The sequence below is a fragment of the Rosa rugosa genome, chromosome 7 (assembly GCF_958449725.1).
Source record: "Rosa rugosa chromosome 7, drRosRugo1.1, whole genome shotgun sequence".
Lineage (NCBI taxonomy): Eukaryota > Viridiplantae > Streptophyta > Magnoliopsida > Rosales > Rosaceae > Rosa > Rosa rugosa.
Window position 1 is genome coordinate 11,937,168 of NC_084826.1, and position 26,721 is coordinate 11,963,888.

Genomic DNA, 26,721 nt, shown 5'->3' on the forward strand with positions numbered 1-26,721 from the left:
ATTTTCCTATCCTTTGAATCCTTGATATCCTCTTAACAGAATCACTTTACTATAGTATAGAGTTCACTCTTATAATAAGATGCACCACATTACATGAACTTTCTGTTTCGAACTCAATTCTCCACCACCTTTCCTTTTTCATCGTCTAAAGAATAAGTGAAAAAGTACAGGGAACTCCAATTAAAAGTCACAATGCAATCATTATTTCTTATCTTCATAGCAGAGTATAAACATAGAGGAAATCATACCTGTGCTAATTGAAGTTCCTTCTTTTGTACCTTCAGCCATAAACACCTTTACTTTTCTGTTAGAAGTTGAGAACTAGTCTTACAAAGCTGTGCAGCGGCAAGGGATTGGCTGAAGTTCCAGGAGTCAAATTACACTTGCAAAATATGCAGAAACAGCATAGCGTGTAAATTGACAAGGAAAAGATAGTACAGAGGAACAAAATAATTCAATGCATTGAAAGGCTGGTTGATTCTAATCAAAGAGCTAGGAACAACAAAGGAGAAGATAAGGTGGTTGCAAAAAGCTTACCTTGCCACGATAAAGATCTTGATGAAATTAAGAATTTCTGGTACACTATAACTGGATACTCCCATCAACTAGTAAAAGAGAGTTTAATTAGTAAATGGACCTGGTCGCAAATATAACTTGAATATATAGAAGGCTACACAACAATTGGTATCCTCCTTAGCCTTGCCTCTCGAATCCCTCCTCCGACTCCAACCCAACACCGCCCTCCCAACTCTCCGCCGCAACACCACCTTGATTTCCGGCACCGACGGCAAAACGTTCTCGTTGAATAATGTTCTGATCACCGCCCCGAATCTCCACGTCGACGATTCTTGCTGCGTCGTGCATGGCGTCGAAGGCCCGTTAATAGATGATGATGATGTGCTCAGAACAAAGATTAATGTGACATCTCCACGGCGTCGTTTTGCAGTGGTTGTCAGGTTCATTCGCCGAATGCGCCCTCCGGTTCTTGGTGATAAGAATCAAGATACCAAAAATCCTTGAGATATTGTCAAACAATTCTTTGAAATGTTGTATTGCGGTTTCTCGGTAGTAATTGTTAAAGATTTTTAGGGTGGATTTTTATTGTTTGGTGAATCTTGAAATGTGACTCAATTCTATGTAAGAGATTTCCATTACTGGTTGAATCAGATACCCCAGTAGCACTGTAAATGTGAAAATGATGAATGAAGTGCCACGTTCTTTGTTTCTCAGCAAGTGGAAAAGTGCATGCATGTGTGACCTTTTTTCTCTGTGAATGAGGGATGGATAGAGATGCTGAGGCCACTAATTGTATAATGTCATCTTCAGTGCTTGTTTTTTCATGCAAAAAGAGATTCGATTAAGGATTTGTAGGCGACCAAATCCATGGCTGTTATCGAGAGAAATTAGAGACTGAAATCGAATATACAGTGTTGGCCTGCCTCTGATATGATCTTTTTTTTTTTTTCTTTATCAACCTTTTTCTCACAGAATATAATATGCTTTAGCCTCCCTTGATTATTCCAACTCTAAAACGCTTCCTTCCCAGAACAGAATTGCAGAGAGAAGTAGAGAAAATTGAAGTTATGGACAACCAACTCAGTCTATATGATGTTGCTGGCGGTGATGGAAATCTTTCATCAGATGGGAGATGGCATCCTTGTCTTTTCTTCAGCCCTAATTACTCCCAGGAGGAATTTCTTCAGGGATTATTATCTTCATCATGTGGGAGGGATGAGGCTGATTTCTCGAGCATTCACTGGAATGAGGATGAACTTGTTGAGGAGACTTATGAGGGAGAAGAACAGTTGCCATATTATGGCAGTGGAAATTGGTTCAGCGAATACAAGCACTCTTTTTGTGACTCTTGGGGAGACGGATACTTCTCCCTTGGGAATGGAATTCAGAAAAATGAAGACGGCAGTGAGTTGAAGGAGGTAGAAGAAGACTCCGGGCAATGTGAGCAACAGTATGAATATAATTATGGGCAAGATGTCACACAAGAAGACTACCCTACTTCTGATTCGACTACTTGGTCTTGTGATTCTTGGTTTGCCCATGGAGGGAAAACTGATTCCCATGGCTACAATGATCAAGAATCCAGAACTTCACATTCCTACTATCCGCTGGAGATTGGGGTTTATGAAAGTATTTTTGGCTATTGGCCTTGCTTGTATCGATACTGAAGTTCTTTGAATCTTCAAGAACCAAAGTCGACAGTGCAGAGCACCCAACATCTACACTTTAGTAAGAAGCTGGCTTATGGCTAGCTTATAGTTTTAACATTCCCAATGTACAAGCTACTTCTAATAGCTCCATGTATGGTCTTTACTTTATGAACTTTGCTAATCTCTCACTTGCATCTGTCAATTCCAATACAACTGCTAGTGCATCACATTTCTCGAAAAATATTCACAATATGTATGTAACTTTTTATTTGTTCCTTTTTTTCTTTCTTCACAAGAGCAAAATTTGTGTAAGATCAACTTACTGTAAGGTAAAGTTAATGTACCTAGTCATTATCATATTACATGATCAAGCCCTAATTCATCCTCAATCTCATCACCATCTTCAAACAGCTTTAAGAACCGAGCCTGTTCTTGCTGTCGCTTCTTCTTTTGCCAGTGCTTGTATCCAGCTACTCCTCCAGCGATACACAGTGCTAACACGACAGCAACGATTAATAGAACTAGAGCAATATGCAATCCCCTTCCCTTTGCTTCTTCATGCGACTTGCTATTGGATTTGGATCCTACAAACAGTGGAAAAGAAAATACAAGTACAAGTTGGACCTCAGATATAAAGTAGCTTGAATTCAATTACATATGCATGTTTTCAACTCTTTATTTGTACTGTTTTGATTTCATTCAACTGCTAGCGCAATTGGTAATTAAGTAATATCAAATCGTGGTAACAGCATCTAGAGAAAATGGAAATTCCCAAATTACAGAAAGACATCAGCTACAATTAAGAATTAAGAATCATGCACACCTCTGGCTCAAGCCCCTAAAATTCTGTAGCTATTCATTTGATGACTTACAAATGGTATCAATCTGAGATGTAAGCAAAAGTGAATTTATAACTTCCCAAACAAGGCATGAGAGAGATGACCTCAAAAAACTCAACTGAGCTCATTTGGAAAGTGAATTTTAACAATGACCTGTTTAAGTACATAACTCATTGTCATCCCAAAACAGGCATGAGGGCAATGAGCCAAAAAATTCAATTAAGCTCATCGCAGATGTGAAACTGTAACCAGTATAAGCAAAAAATCCTTATCATCCCAAACTAAAGAGCTCAAAAAGTTCAATTGAGCTCCTCCCAAGTGTGAATTTAAATCTGACCATTTCAAAATTTCTTGTCATCTTAAACTAGGCATGAAGAAGATGAGCTCAGAAACTCAACTGAGCTGATTCCGAAAAATGAATGTAACTCTAGCAGGTGTAAGCACAAAACTCTTTGTTATCCCAAACTAGGCATGAGAGAAATAAGCTCAAAAACATCAATTGAATATACTGTCACTCACCAGTCATGTCACACTCCGAACACACAAAAGTTGCATTGAATTCGTCTTTTGTGATTCGCCGGAATTTTCCATCAGGACCATCGAAATCAGAAGGACACAACTCCCACTCCTCAAATACGTCATCTGATTTGAATGTATCCTCCTCATAAAATCCACACCGCTTACACTTCTTACCTTCGAGCTCTGTCAAAGGCTGAAACCACAAATATTCACAATACCATCAGAAAACTATCCAATTCATCCACTAAACAAGTCAATAAACTCCGAGTGCACGGTTCTAATAATTCACAATTTAACAACATAACATGGCACATATCCGGCGATAGAAAGTCATAAATTGCTACCATGCAAACTACGCACATAAAAACCACATGAATCACTGAGTAATGATGAAAATACGAAAACATAATTTAGTTTCTGACCTGCCAAGACTCTTGGCCGTTGAATTTATACAAGACCTTCTTTTCCTTGACGTCCGGCAACACCGTCTTGTTCTGATCCCCTTTGCATTTGAAATAAACCGTCGGCCTTTTCAACAGCTCGTGCGTGCTGTATATCTCAATCGAATCCAGCGTCACAATCGCCGATAGTATGCATCCTGCAAACACATACAGAACCTTCAATTTCACACCAAACGGCGTCGTTTCAGAAAACCTAGTGTTTGGCCTCTGTTTGTTTGTTTCCCGGGGAAATTTTACCTGGAAAGCAGCTGAGGAAGACGCAGAAGGCCAGGAACTTGATCGGAACCCTGGAATTCAGCTGATTCCGAATCGGCATAATCGCCGATTTATTATTCCGACTGCGAAATTTTGGAGTGTCGGAGAGAATCAAACGTTTCGGAGAAGATGATCGGAGACAGAGAGAAACGGCTGAGAGCGAGAACCACGCACGTTTTGCTCGGAGACCACCGCGAGAGGGGCAATTTGGTCTTTGACGTGGCGGTGGTTTACCGGTTATTGGTTTCGGTTAGAAGTGGTGGAGTGGTTTGGAAGAAGGGAACCTGAAGAGAGAAAACAAAGCGGGGTTGACTGTGGACCGGTTCAGGCTTCGCGCTATTATACCTATTTGACCACGCCACCAAAAAACGCCTCGTAGCTTAAGAAGCTATTTAATTCATCTTTTATTGGTCAAAAATAATTAATTGCTTTTCCTTTTTGAACATCTTTCAGTTTGAAAAAAATTCAGGTTCGAGTTTGTGTTTATAATTCTTTTTTATTGAGATGTAGAGCCAAAACTAATTTTGGCACTTTCACGGGTCTTGAACGTCTGGCCACCTCAACTAGATTATCTAACAACAGAAACTCATAACTCCATATGATGAAATTGATTTAGATGCATCAATACATGCCTAGTGTATGTTTTGACTTATTGGTTATTTGTAAAAATCCAACGCCATAAAGATTATGTGTTTAAATTTCACTAGTATCCTACTCACCATGGAAGTCGTGTATCAGTTAAACTTGTGCACATGAACTCCATAATGTTGATTTTACAAATAACCAGTTGTTAAAAAATACTTAAAATGCTTTGAGGTCATTATTAGATTCATATCTTCCTGCATAAACTCAAAACATTTTTCATTTGTATATATGTCAAGCTGATCAAAAATTGTTTCAGGATATATATATGTTTCGAAACTTTTGTATGAATGCATGCTCTTCACAAACTTTGTATATGATCTCAACATTTTATTTTTCGTGGATGATGGATCATAAAAGTCAATTGTTCGAAACTAACAAAACGAGGTTGGACCTCTGTATAACTTTTCTAGAAGATGGAAAGATGATGTTTCTGTATTTTAACAACACCTTGGACTCTGTTATACTACTAACTAACCAGCATGAGTTTCTGTACCAAAACAAAAACTCTAACCAACACGAGTTCGCAGGCATGCACCATATATGCTTACAAAGTGGTCTTCCCTTGAAAACAATATTTGACCATTCACCTCCATTAAAGACCTTCCCCAGCAAAATGCGGCAATCCATCACCCTCCTCCTTCCAACAATAGCTTGCCTGAATCAAAATAAAACACCTCCTCCCCCCTCCTCTAATCCGCTTCTCTAATCCCTGTTCTACCAGGAGCACACCCAAAAACAACACTAGCTAGCTAACTAACCAACCGCGGTGGTGAGGGTTACGGTTGCGGTTACGATCGATTACGGTTCTGGTTCAATGCCTCCTCCGGGTCGAGCAGCCGTCGCTGCAATCCTCGTATTCTGTCTCCTCCTCCTCAACAATGTTTCCGCCACCGAGCACACCTACATTGCCTCGCAGCAGGTGACGGCGCAGGACTTCCTCCAGGCCCACAACGAAGTCAGGGCCATGTTCAACGAGCCGATGCTAACGTGGGACGATAAGCTAGCTGACTACGCCCACCAGTGGGCTGAGAAGACCAGCGCCCTAGGGAAATGCGAGGAGCGGTACCACTCCAACGGCCCCTACGGCGAGAACCTCTTTTGGGGGTGGTCGTGGAACGACTACTTTAGCCCTAGAGACGCAGTCATGATGTGGACCGAGGAGAAAAACGACTTCGACGTCAAGTCGTTGACGTGCACGCCGGGGAAAATGTGCGGCCACTTCACGCAGGTCATGTGGAGGAACTCCAAGAGAGTAGGGTGCAGCCGCATCAAGTGCGCCCAAGGCGGAGTGTTGATGATTTGTAATTATGATCCTCCTGGGAATTGGATTGATTCGAAACTTGGAGGTCTCATGAATCCCTTCGGCGAGGATAAGACGACAGTGCCTCCTGTTTCGGCTGAAGAAGTGACGCAAGCAATACCGCATGTTGTTCAGCCGAAAGTGCCGCAACCAATGCCGGTTGATGGTCATCCGACAGTGCCGCACCCGGTGCCGGCTGATGGTCATCCGAAAGTGCCGCAACCAGTGCCGGCTGACGGTCATCCGACAGTGCCGCACCCGGTGCCGGCTGATGGTCATCCGAAAGTGCCGCACCCGGTGCCGGCTGATGGTCATCCGAAAGTGCCGCAACCAGTGCCGGCTGACGGTCATCCGACAGTGCCGCACCACCCGGTGCCGGCTGACGGTCATCCGAAAGTGCCGCAACCGGTGCCGGCTGACGGTCATCCGACAGTGCCGCACCCTGTGCCGGCTGAAGGTCATCCCACAGTGCCGCACCCGGTGCCGGCTGAACATCAGCCTGCATTCTCCCAACCGCCGCCGTCTGGCGGAGAGTTGCCAAAGAAAGGAAGAGGAAGAAACAGAAGGGTACATCCTGCACACCACCGTTGATTTTTTATGTTTTTTGTTTTTTTGTTTTGTTTGTTTGAGGATTTAAGGATCGTTTTGCTTCTCGGTAAATTGCAATGTATGATATTTATTGCACTCCAAGTTTCTGATTGCTCCGCTAGGTGTATGAAATAATACAATATATTAATTTTTTCCATGTCTAGTCGAATGTTCTAATTTTAAATTGTTTCGTTTGACTATGGTGATCGATGTCATGATAGTGTTTTGATCTGTTGCAACTTTTATAAATAGGGTCAAGGGAGAGGAGGTCATCATCGTGGTCGTGCTAAACCTAACCAGAACCGTAATCATCGTAACCGTAACCACCTTAGCCCCCGCCAACTCTATCTTAATCGCATCCGTCGTCGTCAACGTGATAATCGTAAACTGTAGTCGCAACAACCTCTGCGGCCTGGCTAAACGCGCCATTGCCTGTTCCACTCCAATTTTGTTCCGGTTAAATCTTTATGTACATTTTATAAGTTCTTAGCTGTAACTCTTTTATTATTGTATATCATCCATCCAATGAAGATCAAACTTTGAACTTTGAACCAATTAATCTATAGCTAAGGGATGCGAAAGTGTTCATGTTATTAACTTATTACAGAGGAGTACATCTTACAGCTAGATTTATCACTTCAAAACTGACTGGTACGTGATGATACAATAATATTGTACAATAATCCAACACTTGAAATATAGCTACTGTATCCTCCGGTATTTGTTTCGATATGCATTCATAACTGAAATACTATTCTGTGGAGAAGACCTTGGTCTCTAACTGATAAGCTTTGGTAAAGAAGGCAGGCCAACACAGATATGTTGACAAGATGCTGCTAATTGTAGATGCACCAATTAGAAAGTTCATGACCACAATCTGTAGCTGAATGGCCTCTAGGGGAGAAGCTCCCCCCATTATGAGGCCAGTCATTGCTCCAGGAAGTGAGATGAGACCAACGGTTTTTGCGTTGTCTAGAACCGGAGACAGAGAAATCACCAAAGCTCTCTTCACCTGTTGAAGTGTTGCTTGGCGTGGTGTTGCTCCTAGAGCTAATGCCGTCTCCACCTGTAAATCAAAATCCGTTAATCCGTTAATTCGTCTTGATAGAAAATGACTCGAAAGTTAAAATCAAAATAACATCAGCCAAAGACTTATACATGCTAATATATGAGATTTTTTTTTTTATTTTTTTTTTTTTTTAAAACCCACCCCATTCCCACCCTTGATGGGGCTCAAACTCTTGACCTCTTATATATGAGACCAAAGCCTTACCACCCCACCAAACACACACACCCAATATATGAGATTGTTAATCCACATTATAAGTGTTTTACAATTAATCCACATTATATATAACGTATTTCCCCAATACCATCATACTAACTAAAAACTGAATTTACATCGTTGATCAAAAGAGTGAATACATTAAATATTGATACTTATATACATCAATAAATCATGAACAACGTAATAATATAAAGAGATTTAAATTTATAACCTTACTTGTATATATTAATAAGGAGAATGCTATTAACAAATAAAGCTCATTACTTTTATATGACAGAAAAAGTACCAAGTTCATTTGACTTCGGATATCATCTCGAAGTCTTTTCATTGTAACCCCGGTTACTGTCATTGCATTTCCGACCATCATTCCGGCAACAGGGATAATATATCTTGGAGTGAAGGGGAATACATTGAGCACAATAAGAAGGAACATTGTAATTGAAGTTCCAACCAATATTGATGCCCCTGCAACATACTTCCCTCTAGGAACATGTTTAGCCCTTTGACCTGCTGTGTAGCCAGCAACAGAGACCTGCAGGAGAGACCATAAGGTCATAATTATCTAATACTGAAACAGATCATGATGGCTAATTGACATTTATGTAGTTGAGATGTTCTCTGGTGTTTCGAATTCAGTTCTTTTTATATGGTTGGAGTAAAAATCGGAGACCCCCAACCATGTTAAACAGAGTGACTTTCTCAGTTTTGATTTTCACCAAGGAGCAGAGCAAAAACAGAGACCTCTGAAAAAACCAAAATTGAACCGGACAAGCAGCTACAAAAGCTAAATCCATGAAGGGTATTGGGCTTCTATATATAGAAATCAAACACAGAGTAGACAAGAACAGAGACAGATAGACGAATTACCATGAAAAGGTAAGCAAGAATGATCCAAATAGCATTATCCCTAGTGAAAATGAACTGCAAAACAAACCCAATAATCGAAAGCTGCACAAACGCCCTGGCAATAGAGTAAACCATCTCGCCACCCAAACCCAGCTTCTGTACATGCGACAGCGCCACCGCCAGCAGCACCACCACGGTGGCGGCCAGAGGCTTCACCATGCCCTTGAGAAAGTCCACCATCCATGAGAAGTCCATTTTCCCCAGAGCATCAAAAAACGGAAGAAGAAGAAGAAGAACCTGGTCAGCAGCATTCAGGGGTAATGCTGTGTGGTTTTGCGTGGTGGAGGAGAAAAGTGATGACGATAATGATGATGATGCCATTGATAATGAAATTAAATTCTGAGAAAGTTGCTTTAGGAAGGTACTGCAGAAATTAATAGTTTAGAGAGAGATAGAAAGTAAGAGAGAGAGAGAGGAGAAGCGACCTTCCCCTGAGGGGGTGAGTTACTTGGTGGAGTTGGTATCGTGGGATTTTCATGTGGAGGGAGGGGTTTTGGAAGAGAGCTAATCAGTTAGGGTGGGATTACAGTGATAAGTGGGTCGATTGATTATATAATTAGGTTCCGCATTGTTGTTACGGTTGGGTTGTACGTACGACCGTAACGAAAGGACTGATTCGACTGGGAACGGTTTGTACTACAGTTTGGTGTTTTGCGGGGTCAACTTGCCGGTGCGTGGGTTGACGTGGCAAGCATTTGGTGGTGGGGTCCCAGTACGAAGAAAAATATGTGTGTGGGTTTAGCGTGATTGGATGTTTTGTCAACTTGTGTGCGAAAGTAACCTGGATTAAGCACAAAAATCAAAAGATCTGGACTAAGCACATTAATAATGTTATTATATAGGTGATTGGGAAATGAATTATGATACACTCCCCTAGAAATGCCATGTTTACGGTTGGAGAAAATTTGATCCAATATGTCGACAATTACATCATACTGTTTCTAGTATTTCTTACTGTTTTGCACTTTTAGAAATTTTCTTTCTGACTTAAAAATAGATGATTATGCCTGTGAGGTTCAACTTCAAACTCCGTGACATGGCAAATTAGCTGATTGAATCTATTGCATCTCCAACAGAGTAGCTAAATATAATTTTTTAGTTATATTTTTGAAGCAAAATTCAACTCCAACAGACTAGCTATAATTTAGCTATATTTAACTTTAACTAAATTAACTAGCTATATTTAGCTAGAGAATCCTACATAGCTAAAGCAAAAGTTATATTTCTCTCTCCTCTTTTGTCCACATGTCAGTTTACGATTCGATGAAACATAATATATCACTTACAAATAGCTATCATTGATGGAGCAACATTGTTAAATCAATAGCTATATTTCACAAGTTTAGCTAAATTTAACTAAAAAATAAATTCTACTGTTAGAGATGCTAAGATCTTATTGTTCTACTTGTAGATATGTTAGCAAACTCATATATGTGCAAGGAAATCACAGTTATTTTCCGTAAATGAATTTTTCATAGATATTGTCATATCATTCTTATGTTGGTATTCACACTGAATCTTCAAGCACGGATTATGCTTGATGTGATGTTAACATCACAGGTATGTACATTGTGGTTCGTGTGGAATATAAAAAAGTTAATTTCATCTCACCTAATATAGCATGATTCATTAACATCACAATTTTTTGTTTTTTTTTTTTTTAAATAATGTGCGACATGTTTTAGGAAAAAGGTATGCAGAGAGAACAACAGAGAGAATTGAGAGAATGAGTTGTACTTTCATCGATAATAGGGGTCTCTTTATATATAGGATTACAAGCAAAGAATCTACGTCTTACAAGGAAATTAAATCGTACAATGATTAGGATATATCTGAGAATATCTGTAAGACTAACTCTATTACAACTCAGACAAGTAATCAGAGTTTGGCCCAAACACACAAACTAAGTGTCCTTAAACACCCCTTCTTGTGTCGCCCAAATGTGATGCTCATCTTGTTGCCTCGTCAAAAACCTTGCCGAGTAACAAAAACTCAGTGGGACAAAAATAATATCGGTCGAAGGAGAAAAAGAGTACAACACACCATTCACATTTCGAGACCAAACATGTAGACATCTCCCCCTAATGCTGCATCTCCCCCTGATGACTGTGATCATAGGAGTTCGGATAACTTCCGCAAACGATGCTACCAACATATTTCTCGAAAATGGATTTAGGCAATGACTTAGTGAACAAGTATGTCATATCGTCCTCAAATCGAACCTAATTCACTTTGATCTTGAGGAGAGTCTGTTGTTGTTGATGATGCTTTGTGTTATCGCCTTTGATGTAGCCTTGCTTCATTTGTTCAATGCAAGCGACATTATTCTCATAAATGCTCGTAGGCTCATCTGTGGTAGACTTCAAACCACAATTGCTTCGAATATGCGTAATTATGGATCTAATCCATATACATTCACGAACAACTTCGTGAAGAGCAATAATCTCTGCATGGTTCGAAGATATAATAACTAAGGTTTATTCTGTAGACCTCCAAGATATCGCTGTCTTATCCATGGTGAACACATAACCAGTTTGGGAATGACCTTTGTGTGGGTCAGAGAGATACCCAGCATCAGAAAACCTTCCAAAACACTAATGTTATTTTGGGATGGGGATAGAGGACGCAGGCCAGTGGCGGCGTTTCTGGTGTGCGATGGGTCCGAATTCATCATCTCTCTGTAGGGATAGAACAAACTCATATCAATCGTGCATTTCAAGTATCAAAATATATCTTTTACACCAGTCAAATGGCGTCGCGTTTGCGCAGAGCTATACCTAGCTAACAAGTTCACTGCAAATTAGATGTCCGATTTTGTGCATTGAGCTAAGTACAATAATGAGCTTATTGTACTCAAGTAGGACACTTCTGCCTCTAGCACATCTTCGTCATCATCATTCGGACGAAGAAGATCTTTTTTAGGATCAACACTACAAACGATCATGGGTGTGTTTAAAGGTTTGACCTTGTCAAAACGCCTAAACATCCATCAACACTATGCTCAAGTTCCAAACCGAGACATAATGGTGTTCTCCCAAGATCATTCATCTCAAACTCGGATTTCAAGTTTTCAGGTGTTTCCCTTAACTCTTTAAGGGTTTCCAATGAAGATCATGTCACCAACATGAACAGCAATAAAATCTGAAACTTGTCATAGAAACGCTCGGGCATAGTTCATCATTGACATATCCCTTCCCAATCAAGTAGTCACTTAGTGAGCGTTTCAATCTATTTGCAAACGCGCTCCGTGGTCTAAAGCCACTTGACTTGGGTAAATAAAATTCACCATGAACCTTCATATATATTCCATATCTAGATCCCCATAGAGATACGTAGTGACCACATTCGTAAGCTGCATGCTCAGTTATTCGGAAACTACCAAACTGATAAGGTAGTGGAGCACAATGACATCCATCCTTTGGAGAATTAAATTTGTCATAATCGAAATCCTTTAACACTATTTCCTTCAACCACATATTTGGAGAAGTAAATTTTACTGCTAATTGTTTGGCTACTTGGAATCATCTTCTAAGAAAAAAGAGAGAGAGAGAGAGAGAAACCAAGGAATTATATGAAGTTTAGTTCCCTAATCTGGGCCATTCCCTCGCTCCTCTACAAAATGGGCCGATCTTCAGACCCAAAGTTGGTAGCGGCGAAACTCATAAATTTCATAAACATTATGGGCGTCTCCTTCAATTTCTCATTTCCAAAACGAAAGGCATCGTCCTCGTCCAAATAAACCAGAGCCCATTCTGCCACTCCATCTCCAGTAGCACTCACACTGAAGCAGACACCTTGAAAATCCCCCAAATCGGAAAAATGTCAAAGCTGGGACTCCTCCGAACCTCAATCAGGTCAACCCTCGCCGCCCGTTCACAAAACCACCGCCTCCTCCCTTCCCTCCTCCGCGAGCCGCAGAGACGCTTCTCCACGGAAGCGGGGCAACCGCCTCAGGACTCGGCACCCGTACAACCACCGCCGTCTCTGGATGCAACAGTCGACCAATTTGTTCAAAACCCAAGCGGAGGTATAAATCTCGTTAGGGTTTTTAGGGGTTTAGGATTTCAATTTCGTTGGTTAAAATGTGGTATCTAAATGAAATTACAGGTGTGGTGTATGGGAAATTGCTTGGGATTACAAGGAATACATTGAAGACCGACATTGTGAACTTGCTGGAAGGCTGTAATTTGAGGCTGGAAGATGTTAAAGTTCAGTACAATGGGCCTTTCGTGCCGTCGGGAATGTAAGTTTTCAATGGGGTTTTCATTTGTCTAGTTATTTGTAATGCATTTAGATGCAATGTATATGTTTGTTTGATGGTTGGGTATGTATGTTGTTGTGGTCTTAGGATGGTGCAATTTCCTTCGCAAAGAGCTTATGAGACTGCATTTAGGGCGATTAGCCGACTGGGCCAGGTGTTCAGATTGGAAAGGGTAATGCTGCCGTGACTACTTTGCTATTTTGTAAATGTTGCCTGTCTTGTGTTCGAGTACATATATATTTTCTGCTGATGCTTGGTTTATGGATGACAGTCCGATCGACAGAGGTGGGATGCCGTAACTCATTATGATGGAAAAACTGTAAGTCAAGGGTTATGTTTTCTATGTTTTTTTGGTGTATAGCTAAATGTTTGATCGCTGTTTCCCTTTTTATTAGAGTAAAGTTGGTCTTTTGGGTGTTACTTAAAGCAACGAAAGAATCAGTTGTCGTTGAAATTAGGTGGACCAAGCAGTAGGACTAGGTTCATAATGCTGTGAACACTGTTGATATATTGATTTTTGAGAACACCTTATACTACCTGGTGGTGGAAGCCTAAATAATTTCAAAGCCTGGTCGGATATACATGCCACTGGCAGCTTGACATTTGTGTACAATTCATGTTGGTCTTTATCTGGATACATGGCAGTGAAGGCCTATACAGGTTCAAGGAAGAATCTTTCTGTCACTTAGTTATGAGGTAGTTAGCCTATTCCTTGAGCTCAAGTGAAAATAGAATCCCCTTAAAAAGAAAAAAGAGAGAGAACAAGTTACCCCACTGCTGTAATCTGGCATGATAGAGGCATCTTCTGGTTTACTATGTTTCAGTATACCTATCTGAAAGATTTGATTGAATGTAAAATTTGGAGGTTTTGTTTTTCCTGTGTCAAATGTATGCCATGAATATATGATTCGTCGGCCATGTTCTGCATTCTTTTTATGGTATACTGAAGTTTTTCCTGAACTCTAAATGCCCTTCCATGCTTTTATCAGGTTTTAATAGAGGGAATCCCTAGAATTGCAAATACGGAAGACGTGGAGCGCTTTCTGTCTGGGACTCCATATGTGTCCTCCTCCGTTCAACTCTTTATGAAGTTAGTGCCTAGTTTATTGTGTATAATATATTACATATATCTTTAATTGATCTTGACACAAATTTTATTTAAAATTACGTTGCAGACAAGCTTTCCCGGAACCCATTAGAATGGCCACTGTTCGCTTTCCCTCGCAAATCCAGGCGATGAATGCATACATCACAAAGAACAAAGGCTTCATTCAAAATAATCAAGTCTTGATGCGTGTTCTCCAGTAATGTGTTTTGGTTTCTTCGTTCCCTCTGTCAGTGTAGCATGGCTGGGAGACATAAGATGGAGGATAGGATATGTAGTTTTACTTTCTAATTGTCATGGACATGCAGTATTTAAACCTTAGATATTCTACCCTCTTATAGCATGCTGAAAATTTTCCCTTTATTGCAAATGTGCTTATGGTTTCTAAATTATCTTTCTTTTCAAGGGAGGATAACTGTTGGCCTTTGTGAAAATGGGTTCTCCATTCAATTCATAGGGAAGTGTCGGATATATCACAGCAAAATGTGATCGTATTGCCTATATTACACCATTATTGGATTACATTTGCATAGTGTGGTAAAGGCACAATCTACAGGAATTTTCTATTCAACCTCCAATTGATGGTATACAAGTTAAAACTGGTATACATAAAGCATCATGAAGCATCCTCTTCCTCTTGCATTTGAAGCTCACAACCTGAAGTTTTGAGGCGGACCATGTGGTCTGCCAAACTATCCAAGACTCCAATTATTTGAATCATTCTGGGGTTTGAACTGTCTTCTGCTCTAAATCTGTGAACTTCGTTACTGATCTCAATCCAGCTGAACCCAGGACTTGTCTTGATTCCCTTGTCTTTCATCAGTTTTCTTACTCTTGCTGCTTCATCCCAACAACCCAGACTAGCGTACAGGTTTGCCAATTGCACATGGGTAGAAGCACACCCTGGCTCCATCAATAGCCTGCTCTCTGCAGCCTCAATGCCAATCCAGACGCTCCCATGAACCCTACAAGAAGACAGAAGCGAGCCCCAAATAACGGCGTTGGGACGAATAGGCATCTTTTCAATGAAATCTCGAGCCTCGTGCAATAAACCTGCCCGACCAAGGAGATCCACAATGCACGAATAATGATCTAGTTCAGGCTGAATGCCATGTTCTTCGACCATCGAATTGAAGTAATGCCGACCTTCTTTTACAAGACCCGCGTGGCGACACGAAGAGAGCACCCCGAGTAAAGTAATGGCGTCGGGTTTCACGCCTCGCTTCTTCATTTCTTCAAAAAGATCAATGGCCTGCAGCACGAGCCCGTGCTGGGCATACCCTGCAATCATGGAGTTCCAAGACACATTGTCTTTGCCATCCAGATTTTCAAAAATGTAAAGCGCATCCTTAACAGCGCCACATTTGCAGTACATCGACATCAAAGCATTAGTAATGTGAACATACGAATCGAAACCCATTCGAATCGTTTGGCCATGAGCACCTCTCCCTTGCCCCAGAGCTCCACTGCCTGTGCAAGCACTCAGAACACTGGCATACGTAAAATCATTCGGCTTCGATCCGGAGCTTCTCATTTCACTGAAAAGCTCCAAGCACACATCAACCTGCCACTCTTGTGCAAACCCTGAAATAATGGCTGTCCATGACACCACATTTCTCACAGGCATTTCATCGAACACCTTATACGCATTCTCCAACTCACTGCATTTACCGTACAAACTTATCAAAGAGCTTCCTATATAAACATTGGCCCCAAACCCACTTCGTACTGCAGCACAGTGATGCTGAACCCCGCCACGAAGATCACGCTTAGACCCACAAGAACTTATAACATGTGATATAACACTCGCATCAATTGTAAAGCTTTCTGGGTATGAATGAGAATCAACTGGGCTAAAATCGAATAGCTGATCAAATAAATTAGAGAACTGTATTGATGAATGAGAACCAGAGAAAGAAGAAGGGTTGCTGAGTTGATCGGAATCTGAGTGTAGAACGTCCTGAATGAGGCGAAGATGGCCTTGGCGACGAGATGCAGTGGAGGTTGGTTTTGGGGTGATGAGGTCAAGGACTCTCAGAGCGTTGGATTGGTTCTTGGATTTTTGTAATATTTGTGTGAGATTTCGAGAAGGTGAGAGCTTCAAGTGCCCAGAAATTGTGTGTAAAAAAGACTGAGATAGTTTCTTCCCCAATCTGAAAGAGAATTCCATTCATTCATTCCTCAGAACAATGCCAATGAAGCTTTAGAGCCAAACTATATATAGGTTTCCACCACACACATTTGAGAAAAAAAAAAAAAAAAAAAGGAAAGTTGTGTGCTATTGTTTTATATTGTAAGCAACAATCTTTAGTTGCTATATCAGAATCAAAATGAAAGACCTTGTAATGGATTCATGTACAAAATCAGGATACATTGCGGCACCTATGACGACAGTTCAAGTCGTCTTTGAACCAAAACAAAAGAGCTAGCTGCTTTCTATCGTTTTCCTACTCTGAATAACGTGCAAGTTTCTTCCATGAACACAGACGCATTGCTCCATTACACTCCGCGGTACCTTCTTCTTACATAGGCAGATGATGTAGCATCGTCCTTAAAGTCGTCCTCCCCTCTATTTCGATGTAAATAAACCCACACCTTCCCATTATATTGAACACATGGATCAACTTCGTAGTGCAGCCTGTCCAGTCCTTTGCTAGCAACTTGATTAAGTTGTTTATCGGAGATGTCTTCAACTAGATACTGTGAGTCGCGCATGAGTGTACAAATATCTGCTCTGGTGCCCACACCTCCAGGCAATCTAGCAGCTGCATCCCGCACCAGACACAGGGTGTAAATATGACGCGGCCTATCAGGTTTGAGTATAACATGATATCGGGCAATCTTTTTCATCTTTGTTAGAGGAGCGACTGCAGACTTTCTACCATCCAGAGCAGTGTAGCAAAATCCCCTATCCGAGACTAAATACCTCAATGCTTCCTCCTTGCGAAAGTGAGCTCTTACTTCTTCAGAGCTTGGGCTGATAGTGGCGATGTTCATCTTACGTTTCATACCCCTAAACCTCTCCCTTTTGTTTAATGTTGGTTCCATCAAAACCAGAGGTGGTGCAGCAGGATGGCTTCCAACATGACGAAGTCTCTCTTGAACATCCTCAGTTTCTCTACTAAAGCAGGATATTGCCACTGTTTTCCGCTTCTTTATCCTTGACATGCCTAATCTATCATGAGGATCCTCGAGACCAGCTTCAATTGATTTCTGATTATTGTTTCCCCATCTACTAGTCAGCTCATCACCATCAAAAACTCCACACTCTTCAAACAAATTGTCATCCTTGTCCTCACTGACATTACAGTTCATATACTTTGGTCGAAGAGAAGATAGTTCCATACTGATGTTCGTCTTTGTATGCTTTCTCCTTCCAGGACATGGCATTGCTGATAAAGCCAAGACTACACTATCTCCATCATTCATCTGACCTCCCAAGGCAGCTTGCTGGCCCTTTGCCAGAAACTTGGCCTTTCTCCCATCCACTTCAGAATGACTATCACCTGCTATTCTACCACCTCTCGTTTCCCACCTCATTCTCAGCATCCCTTTCATGCTATGCGTCACTCCATGCGAATTTAACCCGTGACGAAGCAAACCAGAATCTTCATTAGCCATCTGTACCAAAATATGTGCAGCAATTATTTCCCTTTGATGACATTTCCATCCAGTAGTCATTTGACATGATGATCCTTCCATTGAACTCTCCTCATGCTTCAATTTCTTGGCCAACATGTTTTCTGCTTCCAGGGCGTGACTTTGTTCAACCCTGGTCTCCGGTATCCTTGCTTCTTCAATCACAGCTAACAGAGTGCACCACTTCTTACAGAGGCACCCAGCAATTTCCCCCACTACATCATAATCCACCAAGGCACAACCTCCAAAATTGTATCCCTGGTATGTGTAAACATAGGAAAAATAAAATACAAATTCTGTGTTAAATTATAATAGTGTAAGGATTAATACCAAGTCAAAATGTGAAGTTTATTCTAAAGAGAACCTAAAAAATCAAACAACTACGTACAATAGTCATAATCACCATTGCAAACCTAAACCTGTATTTCATTGTCAGTTCACTCAGTTGTCACTACCTAAAACGTACTCCATGAAATTCAGTTTCTACAAAATCGAGAATTCGAAATACCAGGCATAGAGAAAATGATACAACCATTTGGATTCATTGAGCAATAAACCGAAAAATTAACAGCAAAAGCCTCAATAGCAAGAAAGCATAGAGTTGTCCAGTACCTAGTTAGCCACTCCAAGAATCTTTGGGCTTTTGTAGTACAGAAACTCAAAGCCTATATACGGAGCATTTGATTGATCGAAAACCCTAGAGAATTGCAGAGAGTACGTCTTTCTTTTCATTTCTTGCTGTGGAAAAAGTGGGGGTTTATATATGACGTCTGAGGAAGACGAGGAAGCTTTACGTGGAACAGAATGATTGGTGACACGTTGGCAGTGAGGATGATGTTGACACTTGTGGAAATTAGGTCAAAGGACAGGACGGTAATATAGCAAGCAATTAGGAAGTTGTCAACTTGATTAGTGGGCTGATAGTGATTAGATTAGGATCAAGGAAGATTCTGACATACATTTTCAGCCTTAGATTCCGGTATCTATTTCACGAATCTTTCATGGGCAAAGGGATTATATTATCTTATCTATATTTTGAACGATTACTTTTTGTTGACGAATTTTCGTTGACGGTTACTACGGCAGACGATTTATTTGCTGCGAAAGTATGTATATAGAATAATAACTTTTGGTGACAAATGGTTTGTTGATAGAGGTATATATTAAACAACGACTTTTGCCATTACAAAGGTATGTATAGTGAACATGGAGAGATTAATATGTAGTCTCGGAGCACCACGTGGCTGTGAACTGAAACAACTTGATTGGGTCATATGACCTATAATTTGATATAGATTGGTTCATTTTTTCTCTTTCTTATTTTATTTTTGTCTATGTATGCACGTGTTGTCGTCATAGTAGTCGGGATCACAAATATGTGATAGTCATGGACCATACAATAGTTTTCATTTCAAGACCGTTGATGAAATGAAGCCGTAATTTGTGATCTTTTTAATTATCAATTTCACAACATAACATGATGACGACACACTATCTAACAAAGGCGCATTACTTATTATTTGAATTAGTAAATCCACATCTTCAAGGTAAAAAGACGTTCCAAAAAAATGTTCTATCTGGTTGTCCAATTTGAGAGTTACGTTGCAGGAAAGAGAAAGAGACTTGATCAGCAATTGAGCACCTACTAACTAAAGTTTGTGTATTAGTACCGCTTAGTTTTTATTGTCACAACTTTAAGCTGCAGATAAGAGAGTTCAATCCTGCACCAAAACCTGAATAAATGCACAACCGAAAGTTACAGCCACCAAAACTACCAAGCTACTCAAAGTCGGTTTACATAGTGTTCCCTCGTCGTGCCAAGTAGAGTCCTACAACATCAAGTTCATGAAAAGTTTCTTCAGTCACATTTGCCAGTTACAAACAGTACAAGATCCATCGAGTATGTTAATAGTCTTGTTGACATGATTCAATATGCCTAACCAATACAACACTGCAATGACTAATAACAGGTATTTTGGTCTACACTTCACCTTAATCGGCAACCTTTTTGGAGTGTGGGAAATGCTTTTTCCAAACTTCTGGACCAATTTCAAATCATTTGTCTTTTTAGCAGACTGTTTTGCATCAGGAAACACCATGGAACATCTTCATGCCCTGAGACTTTCTTTCCCCAATTTCCGAAACGTTTGGATTTCTGTTTTGGAGGTTGCGCCACAGCACTGTTTGATTTTTCTTGAGGGTTTTTAGATTGTAAGCAACAATCTTCACTTGCATTATCAGAATCAAAATGAAAGACCTTGTAATGGCTTCATGTACAAAACCAGCATTTATTGCGGCACCTATGACGAGAGTTCAAGTCTTCTTCGAACCAAAACAAAAGAGCTAGCTGCTTAATTTCTATCATTTCCTACTGTGAATAACGTGCAAGTTTCTTCCGTGAACTGCTCCAATAACGCTTCTCATCACTTTCTCCTTAAGTAGATAGAACATAACGTAGCATCATCCTCAAAGTCCTCCTCCCCTCTATTTCGATGTAAATAAACCCACAACTTCCCATCATACTTGACGCAGGGATCAACTTCATAGTGCAGCCTGTCTAGTCCTTTGCTAGCAAAATGATGAAGTTGTTCATCAGTGACATCTTCGACTAGATACTGTGAGTCCCGCATGAGAGTACATATATCTGTTCTGGTACCCATACCTCCAGGCAATCTAGCAGCTGCATCCCGCACAAGACAGCAGACGGCCGGAAACAATACGCGGCCTATCAGCTTTAAGCATAACATGGTCTCGGTGTATGTTGCTCACCTTCCGTAGAGGAGCGACTGCAGACTTTCTACCATCCAGTGCTGTGTAACAAAATCTTCTATCGGGGACTAAGTACCTCAAAGCTTCCTCATTATGAAAGTAAGCTCTTACTTCTTCAGAGCTTGGGCTGATAGTTGCGATGCTCCTCTTACGGCCCACACCCCTAAACCTTTTCCTTTTGTTTAATGTTGGTCTCATCAAAACCAGAGGTGGTGCAGAAGGGCTTCCAACTGGATGAAGTCTCTCAACAATAGGAACTGCCAATTTCAAGGGCATTTTCAATGGTATTTTCCCTGGTACTGCAACATCCTCGGCATCTCTTTTACAGTAGGATCCTGCCACTCTTTTCCTCTTCTTTATACTTAACATGCCTAATCTATCATGACGGTCCTCAAGACCAGCTTCAACTGATTTCTGATCATTGTTTCCCCACCTCTCAGTCAGCTCATGACCATCCAAAAACTGCCGTGCCTCGTACAAATTGTCGTCCTCCTCCTCACTGACAGTATATTTCACATGTCTTGGTATGTTTACTGAGCCTGTAACATGACTAACATCCACATTTTTTTCTCTCAACACACCTAATCTATCATGACAATCCTCAACACAAGCTTTAAATGACTTGCGATGATTGTTTCCCCATCTACTAGTCAGCTCATCACCATCCAAAACTCCACACGCTTCACATAAATTGTCATCCTTGTTATCACTGACATTAGTATTTATATAATTTGGTTGGACTGAAGACAGTTCCATACCGATGTTCATCTTTCTATTCTTTCTCCTTCCAGAACGTAGCACTGCTGATAAAGCTAAGACTACACTATCTGCATCATTCGTCTGACCTCCAAACGCAGCTTGCTGACGCTTTGCAATAAACTTGGCCCCTCTCCTAGCCACTTTGGAATCATTGTCACCCACTCCTATTCTATCACCTTTCGTTTCCCACCTCATTCTCGGCGCCTTCCCTTTCATGCTACGCTTCACTCCATGCAAACTTAATCTGTGATGAAGCAAAGCAGAATCTTCATTGGCCATCTGGACCAAAATATTTGCAGCAACTATATCTCTCTGCTGACGTTTCAATTCAGTAGCCATTTGACATGATGATGCTTCCATTGATCTCTCCTCATCCTTCAATTGCTCTGCTGACATGATTTCTTCTTCCAGGCAATTACTTTTCTCTACCTTACTCTCCAGTTTCATTGGTTCTTCAATCTCGGAGTCAAAGGCAATCATTGATAAATATCCTAGGTCCTAACAGAAAATTAGCACAGTAAACAATCGTCGAGTCGACACCATCACCAAAAGGCATTGAACTCCAGCATTTTCCCGCACTACATTGTAATCCACCAAGGCAAAGTCTCTATTTGTATCCCTGGTTAAGTGCAAACATATGAAAAATAAAAAATACAGAGGCTGTGTTAATCTAAGAAAATAAAATCCCTAATAACAATTAACAAGTCAAAATGTAGAAGTTCATTGCTAAAGTAATCAAACACCTAGAATAGGCATAACCGGTTTTACAAAAATTCCAAACCTAAACTTGTTTTCAACTGTCAATTTGTCACCTCATAAAAGTCCATGAAATCGAGAAATCGATATACATCCACAGAGAAAATGATACAACATTGAGTTTAGGAGGAAAACAAAAGCTCGTCAACAGTAAATCAAAGCCTCAATGGGACAAAAACAGGAGGCATATAAATTCAAAGAAACTCAGGCTCTACTAAATCATTCTATAACAGCATAGATTCAGAAAACAGAAAATTGTGAGGAAATGAACAGATTTGGAGAGTACCTTGTTAGCCACTCCAAGAATCGCTCGGCTTTAGTAGTACAGAAACTCAAGGCCTAAAGCAAATGAAGGAAGGACGAGCATTCGGAAAACCCTAGAGAATGAGAGAGAGAGACGTTTCTAAGGGAGACGTTTTTGATTTCATTTCATTTCTTGGAAAATGAAAAAAGGGGTTTATATATGTGTCGCGCTGAGGGAGATGAAGCTGACGTGGAACAGCGTGATAGGACGAGACGGGAAGAAATGAAAGGCGCTTCATTAGGGATTTGTCAAGTTGATTAGTGGGATGATAATGACTAGTGTTAAGAAGCTGTCGGAAGAAGATTCTAAGTACAGTTGTGAAGGTTAACATCGATTATCTGTTTCCATTATCAGAAAGAATTGTCTGTCAAGGCACTCTGATTCTCACTGTTTTCGACTAATTGAAATTGCTAGTTTGATAACATAACATGAGATATTATCTTACAGAAGTACGAGGTAAGTAAATCCACAACATTAAGGTAAAAACCGAAAAAGGTAATACTAATAAGATGGTCCTTTAAATTTTGAAGTAGACAGAACTTTAAGCTGCAGATTGGTGAGCAATAAGAGAGTTCAATTCTGCACCAAAACCTAGCAACTAAAAGGATTCAATCGAAGCATAACCAAGTGTTACAGTCACCAAAATTACCAAGGTAAACAAATTCCGCTTCAATAGCTTTAACTCGTCGTTCCAAGTACAGTTCTACAAGAGCAAGTTCATGAGAAATTTCTGCATCAAATTTGCCAGATACAAACAGTACAATATCCATCAAGAATGTTACTAGTCTTGTTAACCTCATCTATGTAATGTACCTAACCAATACAACACTACAATGACTGATATCAGAGTATCCTTAATTAGTCTAAATTTCACCTTAATCCAGCACCTTTTTGAGGATAAGAACTGCTTTTTCGAATTTCTAGTACACAACCAACTTTCAAATTATTTGTCTTTTCTAGCAGACTGTTTCGCATCTTTACCGGACTGTTTTGCCTCGGGAGTCATCATTGGAACATCTTCAGGCACTGAGACCTTCTTTGCATAACTTCCCGAGCGTTTGGATTTCTGTTTTTGAGGTTGAGCCGTAGCACTCTTGGATTTCTGGACAGGCTTCTTGGTTTTCTTGAGAGTCTTCAGGGCTAACGATTTCAGTGGTACCATGATATCCAAGGGCTGAAGCACCTCTTCCAGCTCATTCCACTCAAGATCTTCAAGGTCACCATCTTCATACACAACCCTCCACCAGCCTGATTCTTCATCAAACTCAGTCACTGTACCGGAGTAGTATTGCTCACCGAACAACTTTCGTACTTCCCTTCCAACCAACCATACACCAAATCTTGTATTTCCAAGGGAAGCTGCATCATTCACGGCATCAGAGAGTACAAGAGAGCCATTACTTGGGGGAACCACAAGCATTCCATCAATGACAACAGCCGGCTCCCCTGGTATTTCATAAACCGATGCTGTTGATGATGATGATGGCTCTACTTCCTGCTCTTTGTTGGTGTTTTCCTCCTGCGCTTTGCAGCCGTTTTCCTCCTGCTCTTTACTGTTGTTTTCCATTTCTAGAACTCTTTCTCAGAAATGCAAAAGGCTGAAATGATTTGTAAGATCAAGACATCATTATCTGACATTCAAGACAAGCATAATTCTTCAAATGAAAATGATGGAACGCAAGTAAATTAGCACTTCAAATAGTAGATGAAAAGTGATGCCATGAACTGAGCAGGCAAGCATATGCAAGGGAAAGTAACCAAGAAAAGTACCAAAAATCAACTGTAAATACCAGACTGACATACTTTATACTAGTCCCATTTCAGACATAAAAAGCCACACAACATACAATTTCTCAGGCTCCATTTGATAATGTTCCCACTATTTCATTTAGTTATCCATTTGAAAACTTCTCATGTATTCATATCTCGAATCTCTCTCCTTTCTCTTAAGGTGAACACCAAATCCAAACACTGAAAAACCCTAAATTGTTAACATTCTTCCACAATTTTAAGGGCATATAAAGTAAAATCACACACAACTACGACAATCTTATTAATTATCATTTCTACTCATAAAACAAATTTCCCACGGTGGCATTTCAATGATTGGTATAGTACACCCTAAAACCTCCAGAATTGAGATGTGTGCATTTAATTCAGACAAATTATCAAGACTCTGGTACATATAAACAGACCATTAAATTTAAAGCGAAATTTCATTAAGATCCCCATAATTTCCAGTACTAAATGCATCCGAGGCCATAAAACCTCTCAAAATTTAAAAATTTCAAGTTAGCTCAAGCTCAGCTACTGCAAGAAACCAAAACCAAAGCTAAACAGATAGTGAATAAATAGCATGAAGTATCGGAAACCGTTCTTTTTCTTTGCGACTTACATTTGACGAGGAGGTGAGAACGAACCAAATCTCGGTTACCCAGGGCCAGATTATTGAGAGCAGAACATTTTAGATTGAGAGAAGAAGAAGGAGGCGGAGGCGGAGGTTGGAATCGGAAATGTAGCGGTGCTGTAATTTTGGTCTGAAAAACCTACAGCACAGCCCTTAACTGTCCCCGGCTGTCTGTATCAGGTGAATGTGATGGGATTTATCTTATTCCTCGTCTTCGGCCAGGGATAGGAAGGTAATTTTGCGGGGGAGGTTTTTCAAGACTCTTCTGCTGACTTTCATGATTTCTGTTTGATTTTTATGCGATTCAAGAAAAGAAAAGGCTGAATTGCAAGGACAGTCACTGCATGTCCGTGTTATGTGGTGAAAGATAAATAAATAAATAAATAAACGGGAGAGGATTTACCGCACCAAAGTGCACTTGCATTAACACAAATAAACGGTTGGATAACATTAAGTACACTTTTTAGTTATTAAAGAAAAATGTTGATTATAAATATCAAGGGTTGAGATTACTGAATAAGTGTCGGGAAAGAATTTCTAAATAACTACTCACAGGGATTCAGAATTAAATTAAACGGTTGAAAATATGTTTAACGCTCCTATTCAAATATGTTGTTGAAAATCTCTCACGTAAATTATGCGGGTATACACATATTGTAAATGACAATTCTTCAGTTCACCTTGTTTTGTGAGTAACGTATTTCTACATTCAATCAGTTCATGTGTTGAAACATAATACAAAAATCTTCTCTACAACAATCAATAAAATTGAAAATATTTTAATCATCCAATTGTATTAAATAATTACATAGACTGCTCATCTTTTTGATGATTTTAAGACTGTCCATATATATATTTTTTTGAGAATGAGATAGATCTTTCATTCAATCAACCAAAACGCATACATTGGGGGGGGGGGGGGGGGGCATAAGCCAATACCCCAAAAAAACGGCAGTTACAGATACCATCAGGTCAATGGGCCCAAACTCTAACCACAAAACACCTATTTCCAAGGTGAAAGTCCCAGTAATACCCCGCAGTCAACATCACAGAAGACGTCATCCTCTTCAACACCGTGTCCAAAAAGTACCAGACCACGTGTAAAGGATCGCTCGTCGGCAAATTGACAACAAAAGTAAACAAGAGTTGAACCAACTCGTCCATGGGAAAGACACCATAACAATGGCACAACCATGAAACCAAGACAACCAAACCCTCGCTCAATTGAGGAGAGACTTATTAGAACTAACCAAAAGCCAAAACCTAAAAACCTAATAAAACAAAGAATTAGGCCATCGCAACATGCTCCCAGTTTCCTCGACGTCGGACCCCAACCGCTAGCAAACCACTGCGCCGAGCCCAACCACACCGGCTCACCCCATTGTAGACACCCAAGCCTATCGTGTGGCCTTCCACCTCTGCTCTCTGCATCATCTCCAGCCAAAAACAAGACCAAGCCTGGATCATTGACAACGCAAAATACCGGAAAACATGAGAGAGAAAGCAGTCTACATCACCACCGTAGGCCTGGATCTGCTAACCACCACCAACCTTTGACTCTCAACCATTCTGCCCCTTTCCACCCCGGCGTGAATCTGGCCCATCCACCAACCCCCGTCGTCTGAAGGTAAAGAGGTCTGCTGCTGCCGCCTAAATCCCCTCAAGCCAAAAGAACCAGATCGCTCCACCAAGGCAGAGCCGACCATCCCAACGCCCTGTCCGGCAACGCCCACCACACACTGACGCAAGCAAAAA

At 40.6% G+C, this 26,721-nt stretch overlaps 7 protein-coding genes and 1 pseudogene across 8 annotated transcripts; 2 read left to right on the forward strand and 6 right to left on the reverse strand.

Annotated features, from left to right (window-relative positions):
• Positions 1-2,394: 2,394 nt before the first annotated feature.
• Positions 2,395-4,577, reverse strand: LOC133722139 (uncharacterized). The gene is made up of 4 exons (XM_062148962.1): positions 4,222-4,577; positions 3,946-4,121; positions 3,524-3,716; positions 2,395-2,749 (listed from the first exon to the last, which is right to left on the reverse strand). The coding sequence occupies exons 1-4, from the start codon at positions 4,298-4,300 to the stop codon at positions 2,520-2,522; spliced, it is 678 nt and encodes a 225-aa protein (XP_062004946.1). The 5' UTR covers positions 4,301-4,577; the 3' UTR covers positions 2,395-2,519.
• A 994-nt stretch (positions 4,578-5,571) lies between these two features.
• Positions 5,572-7,327, forward strand: LOC133722610 (SH3 domain-containing protein C23A1.17-like). The gene is made up of 2 exons (XM_062149483.1): positions 5,572-6,751; positions 7,025-7,327. The coding sequence occupies exons 1-2, from the start codon at positions 5,699-5,701 to the stop codon at positions 7,163-7,165; spliced, it is 1,194 nt and encodes a 397-aa protein (XP_062005467.1). The 5' UTR covers positions 5,572-5,698; the 3' UTR covers positions 7,166-7,327.
• Positions 7,328-7,346: 19 nt separating this feature from the next.
• On the reverse strand, positions 7,347-9,484 carry LOC133722612 (protein ALUMINUM SENSITIVE 3). Its single transcript, XM_062149484.1, has 3 exons — positions 8,928-9,484; positions 8,347-8,592; positions 7,347-7,838 (listed from the first exon to the last, which is right to left on the reverse strand). Exons 1-3 carry the CDS (start codon positions 9,285-9,287, stop codon positions 7,524-7,526), a joined length of 921 nt encoding a protein of 306 aa, XP_062005468.1. The 5' UTR covers positions 9,288-9,484; the 3' UTR covers positions 7,347-7,523.
• A 3,171-nt stretch (positions 9,485-12,655) lies between these two features.
• On the forward strand, positions 12,656-14,695 carry LOC133719889 (uncharacterized). Its single transcript, XM_062146081.1, has 6 exons — positions 12,656-12,993; positions 13,074-13,209; positions 13,315-13,399; positions 13,499-13,546; positions 14,217-14,317; positions 14,403-14,695. Exons 1-6 carry the CDS (start codon positions 12,786-12,788, stop codon positions 14,533-14,535), a joined length of 711 nt encoding a protein of 236 aa, XP_062002065.1. The 5' UTR covers positions 12,656-12,785; the 3' UTR covers positions 14,536-14,695.
• Positions 14,696-14,803: 108 nt separating this feature from the next.
• Positions 14,804-16,518, reverse strand: LOC133719885 (pentatricopeptide repeat-containing protein At2g37320). Its single transcript, XM_062146077.1, has one exon. The coding sequence runs from the start codon at positions 16,500-16,502 to the stop codon at positions 14,949-14,951; it is 1,554 nt and encodes a 517-aa protein (XP_062002061.1). The 5' UTR covers positions 16,503-16,518; the 3' UTR covers positions 14,804-14,948.
• Positions 16,519-16,654: 136 nt separating this feature from the next.
• LOC133719886 (uncharacterized) lies at positions 16,655-18,709 on the reverse strand. The gene is made up of 2 exons (XM_062146078.1): positions 18,584-18,709; positions 16,655-18,229 (listed from the first exon to the last, which is right to left on the reverse strand). Exon 2 carries the CDS (start codon positions 18,068-18,070, stop codon positions 16,832-16,834), a length of 1,239 nt encoding a protein of 412 aa, XP_062002062.1. The 5' UTR covers positions 18,071-18,229; positions 18,584-18,709; the 3' UTR covers positions 16,655-16,831.
• Positions 18,710-19,703: 994 nt separating this feature from the next.
• Positions 19,704-22,676, reverse strand: LOC133722401 (uncharacterized; annotated as a pseudogene).
• Positions 22,677-23,213: 537 nt separating this feature from the next.
• LOC133721207 (dirigent protein 17-like) lies at positions 23,214-25,148 on the reverse strand. Of its 2 annotated transcripts, none has more exons than XM_062147756.1 (2): positions 24,955-25,148; positions 23,214-24,190 (listed from the first exon to the last, which is right to left on the reverse strand). In XM_062147756.1, exon 2 carries the CDS (start codon positions 24,124-24,126, stop codon positions 23,503-23,505), a length of 624 nt encoding a protein of 207 aa, XP_062003740.1. In that variant the 5' UTR covers positions 24,127-24,190; positions 24,955-25,148; the 3' UTR covers positions 23,214-23,502. The 2 variants fall into 2 exon arrangements, with proteins under 2 accessions (XP_062003740.1, XP_062003739.1); XM_062147755.1 differs by having other exon boundaries at positions 23,214-24,157; positions 24,955-25,145.
• Between the last annotated feature and the right edge of the window lie 1,573 nt (positions 25,149-26,721).